Source organism: Euprymna scolopes, chromosome 6 (assembly GCF_053919585.1).
Source record: "Euprymna scolopes isolate OS-2025 chromosome 6, ASM5391958v1, whole genome shotgun sequence".
Lineage (NCBI taxonomy): Eukaryota > Metazoa > Mollusca > Cephalopoda > Sepiida > Sepiolidae > Euprymna > Euprymna scolopes.
In genome coordinates this window covers 142,915,057-142,942,940 of record NC_136487.1, presented here as the reverse complement: position 1 = coordinate 142,942,940, position 27,884 = coordinate 142,915,057, and the positions used below count along the sequence as shown (strand labels likewise).

Below are 27,884 nucleotides of genomic sequence, written 5' to 3'. Positions count from 1 at the left end.
AAATTTCACACAAAGGGAATATATATAACTGGCAGTGTCATTAGGTATGTTTTAAAGAAAAATTCATACGATAAGTATCGAAAATCGAAAAAATGCGTTCCTAAAAACAGTTTGTCTTTCTTACAGATAAAAAAGAATAATTTTTACACTGGAATTTTTATACGTGACTCTTCTAGAGCATTCATCATCAGGCCCAAATATATGCTGACGTGATATTGTAAATAAACACAGCTGAAATTCGATGAACGATTTTATCATTATTATTTTTTTTTTTTTTGTAATTTTTTAGTGAATTGGTCCACCGGAAAAATTATTCTCTATCTATCTATCTATCTTTATATATATATATATATATATATATATATATATATATATATATATATATATATATATATATATATATATACTCTACAATTATATAAATGCAAATATTGTAAATATTGTCTGTGTGTGTGTGAGTTGGTTCCTTATAGACTCCGAAACGGCTAAACAGATTTTCTTGAAAATTCACAGAATTAACCCTTTATCTCTCCCCCTTTCTCTCTCTCTCTCTTTCTCTCTCTCTCCCTCCCATCAATTCATATACTCCAGTGTATAGCTAAACAATCTTAATAAAAACAGCCAAATCTTAAAACCCAAAATTGAAATTCCTCCCCCTTCCTCCCCTTACCCTTCCCTTTTATCTCCCCTCTCCCCCTCCCTATATGACTATATCTTCACCCACGCCTATCTGAATTTACTAACTCCCCAACACACACTACAATATAATGTATTTTAAACTTCAAAACTTAATTATTGTCGATCTCCGACCCCCTTATTTTCTCTCTACCTTCTTTCTTTTTCCTTTTCTCTCTCTCTCTCTCTCTCTCTCTCTCTCTCGTATTTCTTTTAAAACCGTTATTCCAAATAATAATAGCCATTTCTGTAAGGTTTGACGAGGCTGCTGGATCGTAATTATGGTCCGGCAACCGATACATATGTAACTGAACAGATAAAACGGTAAAAAAAATAAAAACGTATATATATATATATATATATATATATATATATATATATATATATATATATATATATATTAGACAATCCGTGAATCGTTGGGACAGTATATGTTATAGCTAGCTATGGAATAGTTAGTAATCAGAATTAATGTATAAACGCGCAAAAATTGAAATCACGCACACGCGAAAACAAACATGACGACCAGTGAAAACAATACAGAGTAATATAGGTATCAACATCATTACTCTTAAATGATAAATTCTTTATACAAAAGAGGTGTAATCCGTTGAAAATAATTGAAAAAAAAAAAGCACGAAAAGAAAAAATACAAGGAGAACGTGGACGTGTGCATTGTAGAGGTCTACCCTAGTTTTTTAGTGTGTGTGTGTGTGTGTGTGTGTGTGTGTGTGTGTGTGTCAATATTATTAGAAATATCAGAAAATGATAATGATTAAGTAATATTTAACGGTGAGACCTTTTCTAAGCAAAAAACAAAAAATTGAAAAGTCCCCACATACATAGGTTTTTAGGTGTTTCTACGTATTTTTAAAATGTTTAGAGCCTATGACTCATCCGTATTTCCCTTTTCTACCGCCACCCTCGCCACCAAACTTGAAAAAATGCTATCGATTATATGTCTCGCTAGGTCGCGAAGAAGTGAGGTCTCATTTTACGTTTCATTTCTATAGGAAAGTGATCCTCAGCGTTAAAATTTTTATTATTAAAAAAATCCCTCTTTTATATTATCTTTAAAAGCCGTTGAAACATATTCGCCAACAAAAATAGATTTTTATTTCTTTTTAGGAGGTAAATTATGCTGGGTTAGGTCGTAAAAACCCAAATATTTTTTTTAATATGTAAATTGATCAATAGTTTCTTTTTTACATTAGAAAAACATATGTGCTTTGTTTTGTTTTTGTTTGAAAACAATTCAAACTTGCAATAAAAAAATAAAAATAAAATAATCATGAACATGGAGACGCAAAATGTATTTTTTAAAATCAGATTTTAGTTTTAATCACTCACAACTTAGGTAAAGAAAATATTTTTTAAAAATATGTAGGTGCATCTGAACAATCGGCACACCCCTTACAATTTTTCCTTTTCCTTTTTATTTTTCAACTATTTCTGCGGATTAATGGACACTAAGGTACCAGATTATTTAAAAAATTGAAAACATCAATATTTAAATATTTGGAAGAGGGTTCAGTTTCACATCATACAACGTTCTAGTAAATCGATTCCCTATTTTGCAACCCCGATTTTACGTTGGCTCCTTCAGATCCTTTCCCCCCAGCATTATTACTATTTTGTTATCTTTTGTTGTGACTTTTCACTTTGAGAAAAGTTCGGTCTGCTCCCCTCCCGCCATTATTTATTTATTTAAGACTTTTTAAAAGTTTTATTTTTATATTTAACGACCCGTGCTGTATTTTTTTTAATAGTACTTGTCTACCCGTTGACTTTTAAAAGGTAAGATGAAAAATGTTAAAAATGAAACGTTATTTTGAGATTATAATGTTTTTTTATTCTCTTGAGAAAACATTTAAAGTGATGAGCGAAAAAAAAAAAACTCAGGAAGCCTTTAGAGCACTACTGCAAGGACTAATTAAAATTAACGAGGCCCTACTAAAAGCACTACTAAAACCAAGTTTCTAACTCACCCTTCTCCTTTAAGAGAAAATATTTTTAAGTAAGGCATGAAGAAAATAAATCGTCAGAATCCACATGAGCCCTACTAAAAGCAGTAAATATAGTTATAAATATGATTATAAATATGATTATAGTTATATATTGTATAATTATATTTAAATTATTTTTTTTAACTCAACGGGGTTAATTACATTTATTTGGAAGGAAACCACGTTAAATTAATAAAAACAACAAAAAAATATTGTTGACCTTGTGTATGCTTGGAATAGCAGCAGTGGCGTTTAATATCGGACTAAAGACAGGGCGAAACCGGAAGTCAGAAAGTAAAAACACCAGTTAACCTTATTATCGTTTAAAAAAACAACAACAAATCTACAAATGATTATTAGCAATAAAAATAAATAATAAAAGTTATCTATGCCTTTGTAGCGTAATGGATTACATGCCGGACTGTAGTACATGTAGTCCGGGATTCGATCCATAGAAACAGTAAAGCTACGCTGAAGAGAGGTAGAGCCGCGAAACATGCATAACTTTAGATTACGGTTTTAAGAATATAATAAATAATTAATTAAAATATTATTTGTTTACGCCCAAATAAAAATAAAGGCTATTTCCTAAGAAAAACGAGATCTTCAAGATGAAGACGCTAGTTAATGGTATTATCGTTTAAAAAGTCAACAACAAATCTTCAGAAGTTTATAAGTGATAAACATAAGCAGTAAAATTACCTACGGCTTCGTAGCGTAATGGATAATGCGCCGGACTGTGTTACATGGTCCGGGGTTCGATCCCTAGAAGCAGTCGAGCTACACTGAAAAGGTAAGGTCTCGAAACATGCATGCCCGTACATTATATAAATACTTATATATATATATATATATATATATATATATATATATAGTGCCGACAAAAAGCAAGTCCGCTTTTGTATTTTTTTAAACTGCAAATTTAAGCTAAATTTAATGTAACTGTTTAAACAACATATACCTCATTTGATTCGCCTTTTATTCCTCTAAAATTTTACGTTTTCATATTTGACATTTAATTGAACTATTCTATTGTCCACGTCAACTTCAAATTGAGGGGTCAAAAAAAAAAAATCCGCATCAACAAATTCGCTGAAAACCAACCTGAATTTTCGTCCTTAAATCAGTTTAAAATATCTGCCAACAGGCAACAAAGCATCTCTAATCGTAATTGTTGTTGTTCCAGGTTATACAACATAACATTTAGTCCATATACAACGACTTTCTCTTGGTGATCGTCAGGAGCTCATTAATTTCCACCTTTATGGTTTATTTAATCGAGAAATCGGCCGCAGATTGAAATGTGATGAGAAAACGGTACAAAAGCACCAAAACACCGGCAGTGTTTGTGATTCCCCTAATTTTGGTCGTACCAGAGTTACTTCTTACAGGGAAGACAATGCTATCAAGATCCGCAGCTAAAGAAACAAATTTGAAACAGCTCCCAAAATCCAACAACAATGCAATTTTGTTAAAAAGTGCTCTCTTTCTACTGTCAAGAACAGATTAAAAGAAATTCAATTTGCGAGGATATGTTACAAGACGCAGGCCAATGATTTCTGTAAAGAACAGAAAGCGCCGTCTGGACTTCGTCAGATGCAATGAACATCATGACTCTTCATATTGGTCAAAAGTTCTTTTTAGCGACGAAAGCAAGTTCAATAGGCTAGGCAGTGATGATAGACAGTACGTCCGTCGGAGGAAAGACGAAGAATTTAATCCTAGGTGCTCAGTTTCAACGCTGCAAGGTGGTGGAAGTTCAGTTTTGGTGTGGGGCATTATTAGTATCAATGGATCAGGGCCTATAGTGCTCTTGTAAGGTCGAATTAATTCGACCAAGTACATTAATATGTTGACTGGGCTTTTTCTACCCTACTTTAGTCGGAATTTGGATGATGATCCCATCTTCATGCAGGATAATGCTCCCATTCACACAGCTGGCAATGTCAATAGGTTCCTGGAAGAGCATGATATTCCGTGTTTGGATTAGCTTGCACAATCTCCAGACCGCAATCCTATCGAAAACGTATGTCATTACATCAAGCAACAGCTACGCAATGATAAAATTTCAAATTTGGAAGAACTTTGGACAAAATTTAAGGAAAAGTGAGATGCTCTTTTCCCGGAGTATTGCTGCAGTGTAATTCAAGGAATTCCCAAAAGATTGCAGGCTGTCAAATTGTAAAAAGGCTATGCTACTAAATATTAACTAGTTGATTGTGTTCATGTTGTATGTGTTTTGCATTAATGTCCTAAAGTTACATTTAAATAACAATTTTCCATTGTGCAGACTTTCTTTTTGCCTCCTAAATTTAAAGTTATTTCTTCAAATTGACGTGAACACTAGAATATTTCAATTAAAAGTCAAATATATGCACAGGTAAAATCATAGAATACAAGGCCAATCAAATAAGGTGTATATACCTATAATATAAGCTGAATGCCTGTGTGTATGTGTGTGTGTTTGTGTGTGTTTGTGTGTGTGTGTGTGTGTGCTCCTATATGGTTGACTATTTAAAAAAAACTGATTGCATATAATGATAGAAGATGTATCGAAACACAGGAATGGGTATGTTTGATCTGGCAGAACGATGGTTCATTAAAATTGTGGGGTCAGCGTACGCGCCTAGTCCACAAAGTATAGAAATAAAAATTAAAAAAAAAAAAAACGTTTACGAGTGTTTTTAATACAGATGTACATAAGAATACTTTGATAAGTATGTTTTATCTTAAATAGGGATTCTATAATAAAATTGTGGGGTCTGCGTTCGGGCCTCGCCTCCATAGAATGGAAATAGGCACAAACTTTAATAAAGACTTTTCATATCTATCTGCGTATACTTATACTTTGATAATTATGTTTCAGTTTGAAGAAATATGGTATAATAAAATTATGGGGTGTTCGTTCGTGCCTGACCTCCATAGAATGGAAATAAGTCACAAAGTTTAACAAGGTTTTTTAATATAGATCCACAGAATATTGTGATAAGTGTTTCAGCGTGAACAGGTATGGTATAATAAATTATGGGGTTTATCTATTTTATTTTTACTTTCATCATATTTTGCTTTGGTTTAGATACCTCTAAATTCGAAGCAATCTCTTTACAACCCTTCCTTTTCATAACTTATCATACTTTCATAAATCAGAGTCCATTTTCTGTAGGCTGTTTTTGAACCCAGTCAACGACGGGTACTTTTGCTAGTATATATATATATATATATATATATATATATATGTATATATGTATATATATATATATATATATATATATATATACATAGGGTGGCCCAAAAAGAACGGGCCTTAAGTCGAATTCTTAGTGTTTTGTCCGAATGAAATGAAACTTTGGTCATAACTAGGTTATTATATTCAAAACATCACATCAAAACAAAGGTTTTGGCCTTTTTCTCCGTTCTACAGCATATGTTCTAGATGGCCTCCATTTAGCTATTGTTTTTTGGGGGGGTTACCCTGTGTATATATCTATATCTATATATATAAAAGTGAAAGTGTCTGTGTGTCTGTGTATCTGTGTGTCTGTGTGTCTGTGTACATTTCCCTACGCAATAACTCTGTCAATTTTTACTCTACAGACTCGAAATTTGATTTACAGGTTAATGAGATTTGGGAAAATCGATGTGACTGGTTTTTGGCCAGAAATTTGGCAATTCAGGGGTCAAAGTTCAACGATTTTACCTTTGAGAACTCTACCAAACTCCTCCAACAATTTTGTGTCCACGCACTTTAAATTTTAGATATAGGTTCCTTGGACATGGATCTAACTTAATAACTTGATTTGAGCCCAAAACAATACATTTTAAGGGGTCAAAGTTAAAAAGAAATTGACCTCTTCTAGTCTAAATATTTGAAATTTTACATAAAGGTTATTCAGAGATAGGGCAAGATTTTTCATCAGTTTGGGTCGATAATTTTTAGTTACCAATATATAAATGTATGTATGTATGTCTGTTTACATGTCTGCCTTAAACTTTCAATAGAGGCGACGGATTTTACCAAGATCAGTATCGTTTTAAAGTTCGATCTTTCATACGACAAATATCGAAGAATTGGCTAAAAACATTAATATTTTCCTCTTCAACTAGGTACTTTTCTACAGGGGGAGTCACTTTTTTCGCCGATATTTTTGAAAGTTATCCTCTCCTTTAGATTGTCTAGCCTTAATTTTTAAAAATGTCGGTTCCGGTTTGGCGGTGGTCGTGACAGCATAAACCGGTATGGGTTCGAGCCTGCCTTCCTACTACCACTTTTTTTTGCTCAACATACACATCCAAACACCCGGGCAACGCCGGGCTGAAATGCTAGTATATATATATATATTTAATGTCCACCACAAAAACTGGCTTGGATTCTCTACTTACACAGATGCAGCGGGCAGCACAACTCATAGCTTCACTATATCTCACTCCATATCACAAATTGTTACGTTTCCAACCCGTTTCCTTGGCCAGGAAGAACAATACGCATCACTTCTAGATATGTTTTTGACCACAGTTCCCGATGACTGCATAACGAAGGCCCACAGCCCACTCGGGAACGCTGATCATGCATTGATAATGGTTGAAATCGCCCTAAACTCTAGAGCCAAAACTGAAGAGCCAGTTCTCAAAACAACGAGATATTATAAAAAGGCTGACTGGGAAGCCATCAGGGAACTAATTAGAGATGCCCCATGGAGAAATATTTTCTCTCTCCCTGCTGAACAATGTGCAAACGAGACCACTGACTGGTTCAAAACTGCAATCGAAGCACATGGTCCCATGTGGAAATTTTATAGTAAGCCCCACTCTCCCCAATGGTTTACGTCCACTTGTGCAACTGCCATTGCTCAAAAGCAGCATGCATACCGTAGGTTTAACCGACATAAGTCCAGTTCAAACAGACTGAAGTATATAGAAGCTAGAAATAACGTTAAGAAAGAAATAGCGACAGCTAAGAGAGAATTTACTGAAACCACTAAAAAGCGCATCGAAGCACAAAAACTAGGAACTCGAGGCTTCGGAAAAATCTACAACAGTGTAGTAAATAATGGGCAATCAACAATTCCCCCACTAACCAACAATCACGAGGTTGTCTCCTCAGCAACCGACAAGGCTAACATGCTTGCTAGTCGGTTTGCCTCCAACTCCACACTGGACCCTTCCAACCACCCCCTACCTGACTTTCCTATGCGGACAGACGCCACGCTAGACGATCTGAAAACAACCCCTGCTCAGGTGCATGCTATCATAAAAAACCTTGAACTTCAAAAGCATGTGGACCCGATCTTATCCCAGCTGTGCTATTAAAAAAGTGCTCAGCCGAAGTAGCTCCAGTTCTCTCCAAACTCTACAACAAATGCCTTAATGAAGCTTGCTTTCCGGGCTGTTGGAAAGCTGCTTCTGTTGTACCAGTATTCAAGAATTCTGGCGAAAGGACAGACCCATCAAATTATCGCCCCATTAGCCTCCTCCCATTTTTTGCCAAAATATTTGAGACCATAATTTACCATGCTCTAGTCCATCATCTTACAGATGCTAAACTACTGACTGACAAACAATATGGATTTAGACAAGCCCGTTCCACAGCAGGCATCCTAACTGTTATCTCTGAACGTATATACCATTCACTGGACAAAGCGGGGGAGGGCAGAGCGGTAGCTCTAGATATATCTAAGGCCTTTGACAGGGTATGGCATGAGGGTCTCCTCAGGAAAATTAGATCATACGGTATCACTGGTAGAATACTTAACATAATTAAATCCTTCTTAGATAAGAGAAAAATCCAGGTTGTCCTCGACGGTCGTACATCTAAACAATATGATATAAATGCGGGAGTGCCCCAGGGTTCTATCCTTGGACCTCTATTGTTCCTGATATTCATAAATGACCTCCCCGACAAAATTGCCTCTGAGATGGGTATATATGCTGATGACACTACACTCTATGGCAGACACGACAGGAAGACGAATGAACACATTTCTAAAGAAATGGCAGAAACACTAGAGGAAGACCTCCAATCTGTAGTGGAATGGGGACAAAAGTGGTTGGTCGCGTTCAATGCTGCCAAGACTAAACTAGTTTCATTCAATAATTACAAGAAACCCTCTCTACCACCCATAGCAATGGCAAACGACTCTTTATCTGAGAGTCCATCTTTCAAACTCCTTGGCCTAACGTTCACAGGAAACATGAGTTGGAACTATTACATTAAAGGCATTGCCAGGGCCGCTGCAAGAAAGGTGGGCTCTCTCTACCGTGCTAGAAAACTACTAACACCCGAAAGTATCCTGTACCTCTATAAGGCCACCATTCGCCCATGTATGGAGTATTGCTGCCACATCTGGGCTGGTGCATCTGCTACTAGTCTCTCGCTCCTTGACAAAGTTCAAAAGAGAGTCGCAAACCTGATAGGCCCTGAACTGGCATCTAAGCTTCAGCCTCTGTCCCATCGACGAAATGTTGCATCCCTCTGCCTTTTCTACAAGTATTTTAGTGGTGAATGCTCTGACGAATTGCAATCACTTGTGCCCCCACGACGTGAGTACCCTGGACAAACCCGACAGGCTGCTAAATCCCACCCCTACACTGTAGAGATCCCTAGATGTAAAAGATCTTTTTACTCCAATAGCTTCTTCCCCAGAACCGCTAGACTCTGGAATTCCATTCCAAGTCCCTGCTTCCCCAACAGTACTGACGTGCAGAAGTTCAAGTGTAACGTGAACCGACATCTTGCTGCCCAAATCCCTACATAGTACCCCAGTAGTTGTTGCCCCTGATAGTAGCCCCCTACACCAAAGTGGCAATTTGCCTTGTTTGGGGTGAAAATGTAATAAATATATATATATATATATATATATATATATATATATATATATATATATGTTATTGTTGTATTTTCAAACGATAAATACGGTTAATATTGGCTCCGCCTCGAAGCTCATTTTTCTTTTTTATTTACTTAGAAAGTCGCGCTTTAATTTGTTGGGACGTATATAACATTTTTATTTATTTATTATTTTTAAAACAGTAATCTACGTACACGCGTGTTTCGAGGTAATTACCTCTCGTCAGCGTAGCTCAACTGTTTCTAGGGATCGAACGTCAGACCAAGTTTACCACAGTCGGGCGACTTTCTAAGTAAATAAAAATAAAAATGTTCTATACGTCCAAACAAATTAAACAAATTAAAGGGCGACTATCTAAGTAAATAGAAAAGAAAAATTAGCTTCGAGGCGGAGCCTAATATTGTATTTATCGTTGGAAAAAAAACAATAACTAATCTAAATTTATAAGCGATAAAAATAATCAGTAAAGTCATCTAGAGTCCGTGGCCTAACGGTTAAGGCACCGGACTGTGGTAAACGTGGTCTGACGTTCGATCCCTAGAAACAGTTGAGCTACGCTGACGAGAGGTAATTACCTCGAAACTCGCGTGTACGTAGATTACTGTTTGAAAAATAATATATATATATATATATATATATATATATATATATATATATAATAAATTACCACATATATGAATGTGATCATATATATATGTAACTCTGTGTATGTGAGTTCTTTCCTCATAGGTTCCGAAACGGCTGACCTGATCTTTTGCAAATTTAACACAAATGTAATTTATATGCCTGCTAGTGATCTTGGATATGTTTTGTACGGAAATTCATCCAGTAAGTGTCGAAAATGAACAAAAACCCGATCCCAAAATAGTCTTTCATATAGATGGAAAAAAATAATTTTTATAGGGAAATATTTTACGTTATACCGGTCAAGGGAGATAATAATATCTCAACAAATCATTTTTTTTTCTTAATTACAACAGAGTTATTCTCTTCTGGAGATATAACTCAGTGATAGAATATTCGACTACAGATCGAATAATCCTATATTCAAACCCGGTTGTACTTCACCATTTTATTTTATTTTTTTCTTATTAATGAGTTGAATTTACGATAAAAAGAGGTACCATTTAACATCTCCGCAAATCATTTCTCTGTTTGCACTTTTTAAAAATAAACATTAATTTAAATGGACTCTTACCATCACGTTATTTTAATAGAAAAATGCCATTCACCTGCAAGTAGTGGAAATACTATGTATCCGATTCCAACCATCAGACACACAAGGGCGTATGATTTGTCCAAGTTTTTCACACCTAAAATGGAGGTCGCCAGCAGGACACGAATGGCCATCGTAACACCTGTAAGAAACAAACATCTCCAACAACATAAACACTAATAAACGTGTTTTGTTTGTTAATTGAAAACTTTAAATTAAACTTAAAAATTCTCTCTCAAGAGAATTCCAAGCAATACTGAGATGTAACGTTTGAATACAAAATGCGATAAATCCAAAACAATAATAAAGACGTACTGTTTGGATTAGTAAAACTTCTGTTCTCATCTTGAGTGATATCTTCACAACGTTTCAACCGATGTAACCTCCGACCTTCTTCGGGTGTATCTTGCCGAATTCGGGAATCTTTCTGTCGAACTCTAGGATCTGCACGAAATTTCGAACGAAACCCTTATTTGATCCAGGGCCCGTGACGTAACGGATAAAGTACCACGTACCTCATTTCTAAGCTTCAGTACTGGCGATACTAAGAATATAACTGCGAATTACTTAAGGCTTTTACTGTTCGTGTCTCGTGAAATAAAAGTAGGCGATTGCCGTTGATTAAATAAAGGGCTTTGTTCAAATTTCCGTGCAGATTCTCGAGTTCCATGGAAGATACACCTGAACAAGTTCGGATATTAGATCCGAAAAATGTGGTGAAAATAACATCCAAAATTATAAAACGAGACAGAATACTCCAAATTAATAATCGAAAAAATTTTAGAAAAAATATTTTATAAGTTTAAATTAATTTCTCCGGTTTTTGCGTAGATGACAATGATTATTTTCCCCTTTCGTTAAAATGAACATATTTTATAATCTCACCAACAAAAATACCTAGCAAAGAATTTATGAAGAGCCGCACAAGATATGATTCTAATCTTTGATCTTGACTTGAAAAATGGTGTGCACCATCCCTAGGTCAAAACCATAATCATGTTAGGTTTGGTCAGGATCGGTCTAGTTGTGTGCGTTGTAGGTGAGTATATATGCATAGGTGATGACCTTGACTCTTGACCTTTACTTTGGAAAATGGTGTGCAATAGGTGGGGGACAATCATCATGCCAGGTGTGTTAATGATCGGTCCATTGGTGTGGACTGTAGGAGAATTGTACACACAGATACACTCACACGCACACTTATATATATAGGATATATATTTAGGAGAGTTGTATACACACACACACACACACTTATATATATACATACATACATATATATATATATATATATATATATATATATATATATATATATATATATATTCATTACTATTACAGGGAAATCACATAGAATATCCCGGGCATTTTGTTTATAGCTGAAATACATCGGCATCTAAGAACACCACGAAAATGTGGATTTATAAAACTGGTTCAAAAGTGATTGTATTTTATTTTCCGACTGATAAAAATATTTTACATTTGAGACGTGTAATTAAAACGGTGCATTTTTGTTCGTAAAGTGCTGTGAGGTTTTTTTTATACTAGTGTGTTTATTTACACGTTCCTTAAATTTTAACTTAAAATGTGTCCATTTTAAAATAATTTTTAAAAAAGATCAATTACAATCATTTTTTTTTTATAATAAAGCAAACATTATGTTAAATTATTTTTCTTTGAATTGTATAATTTATTTTAAAGATGTAAAAATGTGAATTTTGTCCGGAAAGTTGGAAATTTTATTTTATTTACTTTTTCTGTAAATTTTTTTTCCTGTAAATTTTTAACTTATTAAACAAATAGGTTTTAAATGAGATTTTGTTCAGTCTGTTCTCTTACAATTTTAGTTATGCAGAATCACCGATATATTATACAAATATCTTTATTTTTCGATATGGGTGGGTGGGGGTCAATAAACTCATCAATATTTTAGTATCGATCGTGACTTTACGATAAGTGTTATCAATTTTGCATTTCTTCTTTATTTTAATTCATTAAATTTATTTAGCAAGAATATATACAGGGACATTTTTTTATGTTTTGACTGTTACACGATCAATAGTTTAACCCTGTCATCTGACCTATTAATGCAAATAAACTATTATACCAAAAAGGGCAATTAGCATAATGTAATACAGAACTCAGTAAACATTAACGGAATAGCATTATTATCTTCAGTAAGCAGTTTAATGAATAATAATAATAATAATAATAATAATAATAATAATAATAATAATAAGAAGAAGAAGAAGAAGAAGAAGAAGAGTTGGCACCATCCTGCTAATCATCATAGGCGCACCTGGCTCAATTCTTGTTCTTGAGACACAGTTGAACTCTTTGGCAATCAAGTACACCATCACCGTACTCCCAAAGTCAGTTCTCCTTTGCATAGCAAACATCCTACGCCAGGTACCGCCCATCTAACTCATTCTGACTATGCTTGAGTGAAAGGAAAAAACCGTGAAGTTAACGAACACAACAACAACAACAACAATAACAACAATAATAACAATAACAATAACAACAATAATAATAATAATAATAACAATAACAATAATAATAATAATAATAATAATAATAATAATAATAATAATAATAATAACTAGCAGAACCCATGGAAAATTTAAAACACATTGCAAATGAATTAAAAAGTAAAAAAAATAAATAAATAACGACGAATTTAAAACTCTTTTTAGTAAATTTCTTTTCATCCTTTTAGAGCTAAAAAGAATTAATTTTTTAAAATTACATTTTTCAATGAAAATCCAACACACAACACATTGAATAATTTTTAATATAAATAATAAAGGAACAGATTCCAATTCACTTGCATGTTTTTATAATTCTAAAAAAAAAATCTATTATCAAATAAAACTTACAGTCTCCTCTTAACATTACTTTTTTAATTATGAAATAAAATAATTTAAACCGTAAACAGAAGCCATGCTTTTTTGTTTTGTTTGGAAGTTTGTTTGGAGAGGAAATAGTTTTAATGATTTTTAACTGATAAAGAGCGACAATAAAGGATGGATTTGTTTGTCATTAATTAATGTTTGCGATAATGGTGCTTTTTTTTGTGACATCTGACATCGGAGAAGTAAATCAATATTGACATAATAAATACATGAAACAGCCATAGTCGATGCTGATTCGAAGGCTTCCTCTTCATTGTCTAGTGCACCAATATGTAGAGGAAGGCGCCATTCCTGGCCAGAAATTGCCCAACTTACCTTGGATACTCACCTTATAATAATGTATGTCCAACAGGTAGGCATTAAAAGATATATTCGCGAAGGGGTTCATTAGTATTAGCTTAAATAAAACCTCAAGTAATACTAAAAAATAAATCACTCATTACAAGGGCTATGACAATATGAGAATATTCTTTTCATTATTTTGACTCTTGAATTGTTGTGGTAGGATTCACCTAATTAGCATATGTGGAGTGTCAACCATATAAATATGGCTGGTACCGCAAAGACTAGAGACATCCAACAAGAGACTCAGAGAGACAACGGGATACAGTTGATGACTGTCCAGCCGACACCTTCTCCAGGAATGGTCTCTCTATGACGATGCCAATGGACTCTATGTAAATATTATATATACTTTCTTGCTTTCACTATATCTGTGTTATTTTACTTTTGTGTTGTAGTTATTTCCATGTGTTCGGTCGAGTTTCAATACGAATATATATCAGTTAATATCTTACATGATTTTATATAGAGTGACGTCGTGTTTGGTTGATTAACTGTCTAACTGTGTCGCATATACACTCGAGAGTAAAAACAACGATAAGAATATTCCCTTTTCATAGCCCTACTCATTACATTACATGGTTAACCGCAACGGGATAGGAAGCTGAGTCTCTTAATTGCATTCCCAGTAATCACTGCCTTCCATAGTTGTTGTTGTCTCACCACGATTTGGCCAACTAATACTCTGGCCTGTTTCGGGTCGTATCGAAAACGCTATCTTCAGACAATGCTCACTTGAAACCGTAGAGATTCAACGCCTCTATCCACTGCGCCATGGGGCCCTATCCCGTTGCGGTTAACCGCCTGAAGAAGATCAGAGGAATAGTTGGCCGACAACTGGTGAAAGACAACTACGAAGATGAGGATAACAGTCTGCAAATAAAAAGATAAATAAAAAATGGTTAAGAATTAGTTACCGTGAAAGGTTCCATAAATTGCCGTGCAGATAGCAAAGGTGATGAATGAATGGCAGAATGGAATTGCTATCGAAATAATTATTAGAGACGTCATGGAAAAAGTTAGAATGTAACTGATCGGAACGTGAAGCAGGTCAACAACCATTCCTACGCCAAGTTGACTAAGTGCAGCAAATATACCATACACGGATATAATTAGAGCTCCCTCTTCACCACTAAGTCCGACATCAACAACATTGGCTGGTATGAAGATCATATAGTTTTCGCTAGCTAAAATGAAAATAAATAAAACGTTTAAATAAAAAACTTTTAACAAACTGTTGTATATTACTGACGTGTTTAAAAGAATAACAAAAACACATACGTATATATAAAAAAACAACATATTTTTATTGCTCGTTTGCGACGAGAGTGAAAGAGAGTAGAGAGTAGTGATGCGACGATTCTAATATTTTACTTGATTCCGATACCATTTCCAATTCTGTTCTTAATTTGCAATTCTAATTTATAAAACTCACTATATCTGTCTGTCTGTCTGTCTCCATATTTTCAAACTATCTCTTCCGAAACTGAAGTTTGCAGACTGGCGTTACGGGCCTAAAATGATTGGATTTTTTTATGAACTGTTCTTTTATGGGTCTTTAGCCGGTTAAAATAGTTTTTAAGAGGTTAAAAAGGGGGTCACAATTGAAAAAAATGTTATACATTTTGAACATTTATCTTAGTCTATTTTTAATTGGTTCATATGCGTGTAACGTTGGTACAGTGGTAACGTCACCAGTGTTGAACGCTGCAGTTTTGCTTTCGGTTTCGATTCTAGCTGATGGCACCCAAATACTTTTTTAAACTTTTGAAATCACGACTCTATGATATATACGAAATCTGGATAAATTAAAATATTATATCTAAGCGTATTTTACGATCGGGCAAAGCCCCCTCCCCCCGCCCTCCGTAACCATAGATTGATATAATTAACGAGTTCGATTTTTGTACATTTCTAAATATCTAGGTATATTTTTGTACTTTTCGGATCATTGTAAATATGGCATAATGCATGCATTTTCGTAAAAGTGGGGAGCGTACATTTATAAAGTTGGGGAGCGTACATTATAAAACGATATCTTTCTATTTTTCTCAAATGTATTTCTGGTTATTGATTGTAAATAGCGTTTTGTAAAGTAATTGTGAAATTTTCATCTATATTTTTCACGTGTCATTTTCCTTATTTATCCATGCGTGCTTTTACCTGCTCCATTTCTACTTATGCCATTTCACCTGTGCCATTACTTCCGGTACTGATTTTACTTACATCGTTATGATGATCTATATATTTAAGTTTTACATATAGTTTAAAAAACGATTGCTATTTGTCATTTTATCATTAGTACCATCAATGGAAAATAAAAAAATATAAAAGAATCGTTTTAAGAATTGGAAATTAGGCACAGATTCTTCCAATGCCGATTCTGATACTCTGAAAATATCTGATTTTACCTCCTCATGTATCTGTGTCCGATTAATCGTTCTAACACTAGAAGAGAGAACATAAGAATTATCTGGAATGATATCAGACGTGGGTCAGTTATGTATAGCATTTGGGATCACACATGCATCAATTACTGCAAAAACCTTAACCGGTATTTTTTTCTATGCAGCAAATATACGTGTTTTCTCCCTGTTTTTTTTTTGTTTGCAGGTGTTATTTGCAGGTGTTATTTGCAGGTGTTATTTGGAGGTGTTATTTGCAGGTGTTATTTGCAGGTGTCTCCATATCAGATCACCGGATGTTCATCTTCAGACGAGTTGTGTTGGTGTCAATTAGCTAGGTTTTATTTCTTATCACCAAGTGTTATTTCAGAGAGGATACATAACACAGCAAAATAAGTATTAACATAAATATTGAAAATAGACTACACCAAATAATTAATAGCTAAACACGAGTACATTTAATTAATTCATAGTACAATCTTGAAAGGCACGTACAATTCAATTATAGTCTGTTTGTCTGTTTGTCTCTAGACTTGCTTTCCACATGTACGCATCAAAAACATCCAATTTATAGAATACTAACAAGGCCCGTTAACCGAAAACGTTAAAATGCTTACGGGTCGATTTGCCTCCAACTCTACATTGGATCCAGCAAACTACTCCCTCTCTGATTCCTTTGCAACCAGACGGCATTAGGTAATCTGAAAATTATCTTTTCTCAGGTGCATGATTTAATAAACAACCTAGACATCTCAAAAGCATGTGGACCCGATCTCATCCCGGCTATGCTATTTAAAAAATGCTCCGCTAACGTTTCTCCAGTCCTCTCCAAACTTTACAACAAATGCCTTAACGAATCTTGCTTTCCTGACTGCTGGAAAACTGCTTCTGTGGTACCAGTTTTCAGCAATTTTGGCGAAAGAAATAACCAATTAAATTATCGCCCATTAGCCTTCTCCTGCTTGTCGCAAAAATAGCTGAGTCCATAATTAACCAAGTTCTATTCCATCACCTTTGAGCTGCTAAACTTCTGACCGTCCAACAATCTGGATTTAGGTAATCCCGTTCTATCTCAAATATCCTAGCTGTAGCAGTATATATATATATATATATATATATATATATATATATATATAGAGAGAGAGAGAGAGAGAGAGCAATAAATGAACCTGATAAAGATATTATAACCTTGACCTTTACCGTGTGCACCATCGCATGGTCGGACACCACCATCATGTCAGGATAGGCATAGGCTATGACGTTTATTTTTTACCATAACCTTGAAAAGTGGTGTGCACCATCCCTAGATTGTGGGGAATCATCACACCAGGTTTGGTCATGATCGGGTTAGTTGTGTGGGTTGTAGGATAGTTGTATACAGACACACACGCACACACACACACACACACACACACGCACACACACGCACATACGTTGTTTTTTTAATGCCAAATATCTTTGTTACTGAGGAGACAATAGATGAAATATCTGGGATATTACTATGAACGAAATGAAGTTTTTATTTTAAAAATAAGAAGTAAACCCATAAAAATTTTGCAGTGTAACCTTATATATAAATATATATATATATGTATATATATATATATATATATATATATATATATATATATATATATATATATATATATATATATATACGTGTCTATTTTAATGAACTTGCTTTAAGGACAGATATCGTAATCACCTAGCATCATTTAAAAATGAAAATGAGAAAGAAAATAACACCACAAATAACGAAAAAAACAACAGAGTAGATAAAAATGAAAACAACATTAGAAAGGATCATAACAATAATGACAATTACAGTTACTATAACGAAAATAGAAACAGAACCAATAGCAATAACGAAAACTGCCGGAAAAAAAACAAAGAAAAACTCAACTACTCTAGCAGTATGGATTAAAGAATTAGAGGAAAATAAAACTGAATATGAATTAAGATGGTCAATAATTGATAAAGGGGAAAAATATAAACAAACTAGATGTAATCCACGGGTGTTTGCACAGAAACAGATATTAATTTCACGAACTAGAGCAAATTAGAAAAAAAATAGTATAAGTAAAACGTGTAATATAAGGAAAGAAAAGGATGCAAGGGAGATAATCCTAGATATAAAAAATGATACCCTCTTCTAAACAGAAGGATCGGGTAATAATACGAATTCAAACACCAAGCAAAAATGAACATTAAAATAAACAGGCATAAATATAAAAATAAAATTATGTAAAATTATATGATAATCGAGAAAAAATACGAAACTACAGGTTAAAACGGAAAACTATCTTCACATAACACCAAAAGATGGAGGAAGTGAGGAGGCATGGCTTTGGAAATCTTTTTACCCAAATACGATGTTCAGTATGTTAAAAATACACCTTTTGTTGTAAAAATATAATGGATAAACATCTGAAGAAGTTGATGGGGACAAAATATTTTTATGGAAACATAAACCGTAAAATTGCAAACTCCTCAATAAAACATCTGTAATGGAAAAAATCCAGGAAATAAATGAAGTTTATAAAAAAGAAAACGGGAGTCTTTGAATTTTCAATAAAATTTTACACTATATATGCTCTGCACCTATTAAATAGATACATTGAGCTTAATTCAAAATTAACGGTGACTTGTTTTTAAAATAACAATCTAGACCCGTTAAACGAAAACGGTATACATTGAAAGCAACGATATTTCAAAAACAAACTTTAAAAAAACAATATATATATATATATATATATATATATATATATATATACTAACAATAACAATAGGAAATAAAAAATGAAATAAACATACATATACATAAATTATCATATATATATATATATATATATATAAACTAACAAAAAAAAACACATTTAATCTAGATTTAAAATAGGCCACGACACTAGATACCTACGCGCCCCGCCAAAACAACACACACAAAGGAACGTGTGACCCGAAAGTCAACTGGGTATTTGTCCTGCAAGTGCCTGCTCATTGGCTGATTAGGAAGTGTGCGATGGAAACTAGAAAGCTGATTAGCAAACAAAAAATATAATAGAAGGTGCGTATATAAAAACGCGAGACAACCACAAAATCCTCGCATAAGGATGATGAATCCTAGCGTGGAAGAAACGCGAATTATTCTGTGTAGCTTAATTGCCATATATCTTTTATAACACACACACATATATATATACATATATATATGTATATATGTAGATATATATGTGTGTGTGTACATACGTATATACATGTATACTCGTATATGTATGTATATACGTATATGTATATGTCAGATATATATATATATGCATGTATATATATATATATATATATATATATTCATATATATGCCAGTTATTCTACTGGCACCATGTAACCCAGTACTACTTTTGGCATAGTCGGGACGCCGGCGACTAAATTGGTTCCCCAACCAGCTCTGTCTGGTGAGGAGAGTTGTTAGTCTCCCAGAGGAAATAAAATCGATAACTTTCAAAAGGGCGTATGAACCTCTATGAGCTCAATGGACAACTAGCATCTATGTTTTTTTAAGGGGGCAGATGAGGCTGCTCAGCTTAAAAGAAAACAATTCATCTTACAAAGTAATATCTGATATAAAACTACATGAAAATGTATAGGATAACACATAGGAACTGTATCAGGGTAGATGGAAACTCCTCAGCCACTGTACTGGTAATCCATCAAGGAGAAGTGACACTCCAAATATCAAACCTGAGTGTCTGGTATTAACTAATCGTCTCAATTTGCATGTCATTGGAAAACCATAACAACTCGAAAAGATGATTGTGTGCAGTGCTAGCTAATACCGCTCTGTATAAACTCATACACAAGTATCACCTTGACCTTTTTTGTGTTTTTATGTGACGCATTCTTACAAGCATCGCTCAACTCAAATGCCCAAGTGCACTGCCGATTCACGTTTTGGTGACGCATACTGGTCCAACAAAGCGAGAGTATGTAGCTTGAACTATGCACGGTTGCGACACTTAACTTATCCTAACATTGCTTCAATTGTCTAATCGAGGAAAAAGGCATGATTAGGTGGAGTTAAGGGTGTCAAGCAGCCTTTCTTGGAGAGCACTGCTTGTTTCTTGCGAGAATTTTAAAAGGTATCACAAAGAAATGCTTTGCCTAAACACCTGGCCAGTAGCCACGGCTGGCGGATCGTTCATTTAGTTACAACAACAGTGAGGACAATAAGTCAGCATTATTAAAATAACAATAAAAATAACAAACATACAAATCGGTTTTGCACCTTCGCCGTTATGAAAGTTGTATGCTGAAATGTATGAAGACTACTTGACAACGAGTTGTCGGAAAGGCTACACCGTAGAACTTCTCTGTTAGCTAGGGAGCTTTCTCTGTATGGCATTGATCTTACTAGTCTTTCTTAGGCACGTCTTGCTGATGACATTAAACTTACAGAAAAACGTTCTGGTTATACTTTCTTTTGGAAAAGGGAAAACTGCTGATAAAGCGAGAGAACGCGATGTAGGTTTTGCTATCAAATTCTACCATTTTAAAAACTTGCAGCAACTTCCATTTAATAAATTTGAACGTATTATTTCTTTACGTCTCCCTCTGCGATAAAAAATGTTTTCACTATCGTGTCAGTTTACGCCCAACAATGGACTACCCTGAAACAAAAATACTCCCATTTTATGATGAACTAAGAAAGCTATTTCTCAATATGCCTGATGAGATATATATATATATATATATATATATATATATATATATATATATATATATATATAACTAATATACCTAAGCAATTCTTTAACATTGTACAAAACTCTTTCAAATACCCACACAGATATAGTTCTATTTTCAATAAAAATTCAATCAGTATTTCTTATTCAACAATGCCTAATTTAGCACAAAGAATCTTAGCATCTTATAACAAAAAAATTAAATCAGCCCAAAAAATCCCTTTCCTAATTAAACCCAAAACTAACTGTAATTGTAATAACAAACATCCTTGCCCACTCAATAATGATTGCATCCATAGAGATGTTATATATTCTCGCACTATTACTGAGCTCCCGCGCAATCCTCCCATAACAGACACTAATATTTCGTCTTCAAGTTATTCTTCTTCCCATCCTCCATCTGAAATAGATACTAATCCAATACACCACCTGAGCAGCCCTTCAATCTACAATCATACAACTAGTAATAATGATAATAATAATAATAATAATAATATTGAGAATAATAATATTTCTCCTAATAGCCATCCTAACACTAGCAACACTCATTATCCCCTCCAAACTAGTCCTCATACAGATATTGTCCAACCATTTGTTGAACACTATGAACAAAATTCAAACTATTTAACTAATACAAATCATCAAATTAATATTAATACCAGACCTCGAGCTTTTAATAAAGTACATGCATATATCGGCGCTACTTCAACAATTATTAAGAAAAGAATATCAAACCACATTTCTACTTTTTACAACCATGATTCTAATAATAACCAAGGAACTTCTCTAACCACTTTGATTAAAAAACTTAACTCTAACAATACCCCTTCTCAATGAAATGGACTATCATAAAAAAAGTGAAGTCTTATACTCCAGGCTCTATGTCATGTCGCTTCTGCCAAATCGAAGCTATAACTATAATTATTTCCCCTCAAAGTCAAAATATAATAAATTCTAAAAATGAACTGATCTGCTTCTGTAAACAATAAGTCCAAATTTAATTATGGCAATTTTGAAATTACATAGTTATTACTTTTACCCTTTATATTGATATAAAAAAAGTTTTCTTTAACTTTATCGTTTTTCTACATACTTCTTAATACTTTATAATTTAATAATCTTTTATTTTAATTCTTATCTTATCTTTGCATGGCCGGTTACATATCTGCATTTTCTGCTTTATTCTTTAAACCTTCCTATCTATCTAATATATAAATCTACCCACATTTTCATATCTTGTATATATATTTACTTATATTTTACTATATGCATTTTTTCTTTTTTTTCCTGAATTTTCAGATACCGGCCATCCTCTCCCCTTAAATAATTTTTATTTTATTTTTTATTTTATATTTTATTTTTTATTTTTTTATTTATTTATTTATTCTTTATTTATAATTTATTTTCTATTTATTAATTAATTTATTTATTTATTTTATCTATTTATTTATTTTCTATTTAGTGTCGTCTAACAACTCTTGCTGACATTTTTTTAAGTGATGACCTGTACATTTCAGTTGACCTATATTATTTTGCCCTATATATTGCTTTCGCGCCTTTAACATTTCCTGTCTGGGTCATTTTGACTTTTGTTTCCCTTTACTCTATTTTATATTTTATATTTAACTTTATCATTTTTTTGTTTTTGTTTTTTTTTCTCTCCTCTTTCTCTTCTATGATCTTTCTTATTTATTTTCATGCCTCGGAAGTGGAGTGAAAAGCATATATTATTTTTCTTCTATTAATATTATTGGATTTTTTTCTTTTTTCCTTGTACACACTTTTTTGTGGCTTATTCCATGGATTTCTACCTTTGAATTATTATGGACCACCTTCGTCCAATTACGGGATTTCCTTGGATTTTACTTGTACAAATGGAAATTCTTTTCACTTTCTTGAAGTTTTTCATTTGGATTTTACCGTCACTGGATTTTTTATCTTCCACCAGACTATCCATTCATGTGTAATCACCTATTTCTTCACCATATTCCCTCTGCTTCACTTTTTTTGTTTTCAAGTAAGATCTTTGACTTACTGTTGTTTCATCAAATACTTCTGCATGCAAAATCCGATCCCGCATTTTGCTAATTCCTACACTCTGATGAGAAGGAAAGTATTTCTTCGAAACTCCGCGGATTTAGGACTATCCACTTATCTAGTGTTTCCTTTTCAGATTAAATATGTTTTTAACTCATTTCAAAGTGTTTTTTAACATATTTTATTAACTGTTTGCTCATATTATAAGCTCTATTTCCTATTTGGTTTTATCGAGCTTTTACATCTGGCTGAGATAATTTTATAAATATTAATTCTTTAATATTTATAATATACTTTGATTTTACCATCTTGGACCATTTTGGTAAATTTAATTGTAATTTTATTTTATATATATATATATATATATATATATATATATATATATACAATAGGCGTGCAATAAGTAATGTCCCTGAAATACTTTCCATAGCAGTAGAGTAACGAAACATGGCACAGTTATTAGTCTTTCTCTACATAGGAACCACCCAGAGTTATGCATTTATCCCATCGTTTGATGCAGCTCTGGAGGCCGTTTTTGTAGAACATCACAAGTTGGTCTCCAAGCACGACGTGACTTCAGAAATCAAGGCTGCATCATCTGGGAAACGCTTTCTTTTCAAAAACAACTTCATAGCTGGGAAGAGGTGAAAGTCAGAGGGTGCAATGTCAGGAGAGTATGGAGGATGGGGAAGGAATTCATGATCACATGCTTCTGATCTGGCGACATGCGAGTTGTGGACCGGGGCATTGTGCTGCACGAGGAGGGTAGCTTTGCTGATCTTGCCCCGCTTCTTGATTTTGATAGCTTCCCTTAATTTGCTCAAAAGTGAAGCATAATAGGCTCCTGTAATTGTGGTACCCTTTGCCAGGAAATCTGTCATCACTACTCCGTTCTAGTCCCAGAAGACTGTGAGCATGACCTTGCCAGCGGACGGCTGCACCCTTGCCTTCTTTTGGAGGTGGTGAGTCCAAGTGCTTCCACTGCATTGACTGGGCTTTGGTCTCTGGATCATAGTGATGGACCCAGGTTTCATCCTGTGTAATCAGTCTTTTGAAAAACTTTGACTCGTCTTCTTGGCACATCTCCAAATTCATTCTCGAGCACTCGACGCGTTCTCGCTTCTGGAATAGTGTGAGCAACCTGGGAATCCATCTAGCAGACACCTTATGCATATGCAAATGGTCATGAATGATTGTTTTCACAGACCTGTACTAATCTTGACATCTTGGGCTATTTCGCGAATAGTAATGCGCCGATCTTCCAAAATGGCAGCCTCAATTTGACGGATAGATGCCTCATCAATGACAGAAGGGGGCGACTTCCGGACATGTTTGAATTCACGATGCCAGCGTTTTACAATCTCATATGATGGGGTATTATCACCATAAGTTTCTTTCATTTCATCAAGTCTCCTGTGGTGTGCGTCCTTTCAAATACAAAAAGCGGATCACTGCTCGACATTCAACAGGCTCTATTTCACACCTGCCTCAGTTCAAACCTGCAAAACAGAAACCACAATTAGTTCAGAACTGTAATTTGCCACATAACCCGTAGAGATATAAATCATTGCACATGCAAAATTTCAGCTAGATCTGACGACTGGACGTGGATCAGGGGCATTACTTAGTGCACACCCCTCGTCTCGTATATATATATATATATATATATATATATATATATATATATATATATATATATATATATATATATATATACTTGGTGATTTGAATGCGCGATTGTCAAACTTGGAAATGTTTACGCGCACACGCACTGGGAAATGCAAATGGCAATGGTCTCCAGCGTTTGTAATTTTGCAAAGAACATTATCTTGAGATTGAAAACACGTGGTTTCGTCAGAAAATAAAAAACAAACACAAAGGCACACGGCAACACCCACTTACCTCTATTAAACTTGATGAAAGAAATCGATGGGATGATTTTAAGGTGAAACTCATTTCTTGTTTGGTTGTTTTGTTTTACGGCATATCAACCCTTTTCAGGTTATTTAATGCCGAATCTGGTGATTTTGAACAACGATCTTTTAATATAGTATATTTCTTTTTTAAGTCGTATTCTATTTAACCATAATTGGAACCCTAACAGGTACTACCACTCCGGGCCAGAGTTTACCTGGGAGCAATGGCAATTAAAGGGTGGCTCCACACTCCCTAAGGCCTGCAAGCTGAGGCCTCACGATCGGATATAGTTTAAGGTCATATCCAGGACCGAAACTCATTTCTGCTGGTCAAGATATCTTTCGGTTTTTGAATAAGAAGTGGCAAGACTAGTTTACTGAAAATTATAAGGAAATTGATGCACTTCTTGAAACAAAACGCATTCTTTTCGAAAACCGTATCATCAAATGTATCGATCTAAGAAAAAATTAGAAGCTACAAAAACATACAAGGATTTCTGAAAAGTTGCACAAACGCGCATACGCGAAATTCAAAACCAGTGGCTCATAAAGATAGAAGAAGCAAAACTCGTAGCAAACAACTCGAGACTGTTTTACAAAATAATCAAAGAGCTCTATCAGCCACAGTAATCGAGTTTTGCTCCTCTCAAATCAAAAACGCTACCACTTTAAAACAACCAGAAGAAATCAAAGTGATGTTTGGGAACATTATAACAGACTCCCTAATCGCCATCCGTCATTGACGAATCTGTATTCGATCTTATTAAGCAACATTAACCAATCATGACCCTTGACGTGAGGTAAAAGTGAGACCAAAGCTTCTGTGAGTCAAATAAACAACAGTAAAGCGCCTGCATAACAGATTTTAAAGAATGATGGTGAAAAAATAGTCGATCTCCTGGAGCAAGCCATTCAAAGGGTACGGGGAAATGAATGCATCGGGACTGGGAAGATGCGATACTCGTATCTTTTGTATAAGAAGTGGTCGAGGTTAAACTGCAGTAATTTTAGAGGAATATCCTTGCTGTTTATTGTTGGCAAGGTGTTTTCGTGTATCATTCTGAATAGATTAGTCCACACAGTTATCAATGTAATACTTCCAGAATCACAGTGTGGTTTTTGTGAAAGCATGAGGATATGATTTTCAGTGCTCAGCGATTGCGGGAAAAGTGCAAAGAACTAAATCTTTCGTTGTACTAATGTTTTATGAATTCATCCAAAGCTTTTATTTTATTTTTTTTTTTTTTTTATTACATTTTCACCCCAAACAAGGCAAATTGCCACTTTGGTGTAGGGGGCTACTATCAGGGGCAACAACTACTGGGGTACTATGTAGGGATTTGGGCAGCAAGGTGTCGGTTCACGTTACACTTGAACTTCTGCATGTCAGTACTGTTGGGGAAGCAGGGACTTGGAATGGAATTCCAGAGTCTTGCGGTTCTGGGGAAGAAACTATTGGAGTAAAAAGATCTTTTACATCTAGGGACCTCTTCAGTGTGGGGGTGGGATCTAGTAGCCTGTCGGGTTTGTCGAGGGTGCTCGCGTCGTGGGGGCACAAGTGATTGCAGTTCGTCAGAGCATTCACCACTAATATACTTGTAGAAAAGGCAGAGGGATGCAACATTTCGTCGATGGGACAGAGGCTGAAGCTTAGATGCCAGTTCAGGGCCTATCAGGTTTGCGACTCTCTTTTGAACCTTGTCAAGGAGCGAGAGACTAGTAGCCGATGCACCAGCCCAGATGTGGCAGCAATACTCCATACATGGGCGAATGGTGGCCTTATAGAGGTACAGGATACTTTCGGGTGTTAGTAGTTTTCTAGCACGGTAGAGAGAGCCTACCTTTCTTGCAGCGGCCCTGGCTATGCCTTCAATGTAATTGTTCCAACTCATGTTTCCTGTGAACGTTAGGCCAAGGAGTTTGAAAGATGGACTCTCAGATAAAGAGTCGTTTGCCATTGCTATGGGTGGTAGAGAGGGTTTCTTGTAATTATTGAATGAAACTAGTTTAGTCTTGGCAGCATTGAACGCGACCAACCACTTTTGTCCCCATTCCACTACAGATTGGAGGTCTTCCTCTAGTGTTTCTGCCATTTCTTTAGAAATGTGTTCATTCGTCTTCCTGTCGTGTCGTCCATAGAGTGTAGTGTCATCAGCATATATACCCATCTCAGAGGCAATGTTGTCGGGGAGGTCATTTATGAATATCAGGAACAATAGAGGTCCAAGGATAGAACCCTGGGGCACTCCCGCATTTATATCATATTGTTTAGATGTGCGACCGTCGAGGACTACCTGGATTTTTCTCTTATCTAAGAAGGATTTAATTATGTTAAGTATTCTACCAGTGATACCGTATGATCTGATTTTACTGAGGAGACCCTCATGCCATACCCTGTCAAAAGCCTTAGATATATCTAGAGCTACCGCTCTGCCTTCCCCCGCTTTGTCCAGTGAATGGTATATACGTTCAGAGATCACAGTGAGGATGTCTGCTGTGGAACGGGCTTGTCTAAATCCATATTGTTTGTCAGTCAGTAGTTTAGCATCTGTAAGATGATGGACTAGAGCATGGTTAACTATGGTCTCAAATATTTTGGCAAAAAGTGGGAGGAGGCTAATGGGGCGATAATTTGATGGGTCTGTCCTTTCGCAAGAATTATTGAATACTGGTACAACAGAAGCAGTTTTCCAACAGCCCGGAAAGCAGGCTTCATTAAGACATTTGTTGTAGAGTTTGGAGAGAACTGGAGCTACTTCGGCTGAGCACTTTTTTAATAGCACAGCTGGGT

At 34.8% G+C, this 27,884-nt stretch overlaps 2 protein-coding genes across 9 annotated transcripts in view; one reads left to right on the top strand and one right to left on the bottom strand.

The window, feature by feature from the left end:
- The window catches only part of LOC145278014 (monocarboxylate transporter 9-like), a 215,576-nt gene that overhangs the window by 45,073 nt on the left and 142,619 nt on the right, over positions 1–27,884 (top strand). The window lies entirely within an intron of this gene.
- The window catches only part of LOC145278015 (monocarboxylate transporter 9-like), a 93,417-nt gene that overhangs the window by 3,329 nt on the left and 62,204 nt on the right, over positions 1–27,884 (bottom strand). For both annotated transcript variants that reach the window (XM_080130206.1, XM_080130207.1), the window contains 2 exons: positions 14,917–15,186; positions 10,759–10,884 (listed from right to left, as the gene is read on the bottom strand). In XM_080130206.1, coding sequence (XP_079986332.1) covers positions 10,759–10,884; positions 14,917–15,186 — 396 coding nt within the window. The remainder of the gene's footprint in view (positions 1–10,758; positions 10,885–14,916; positions 15,187–27,884) is intronic.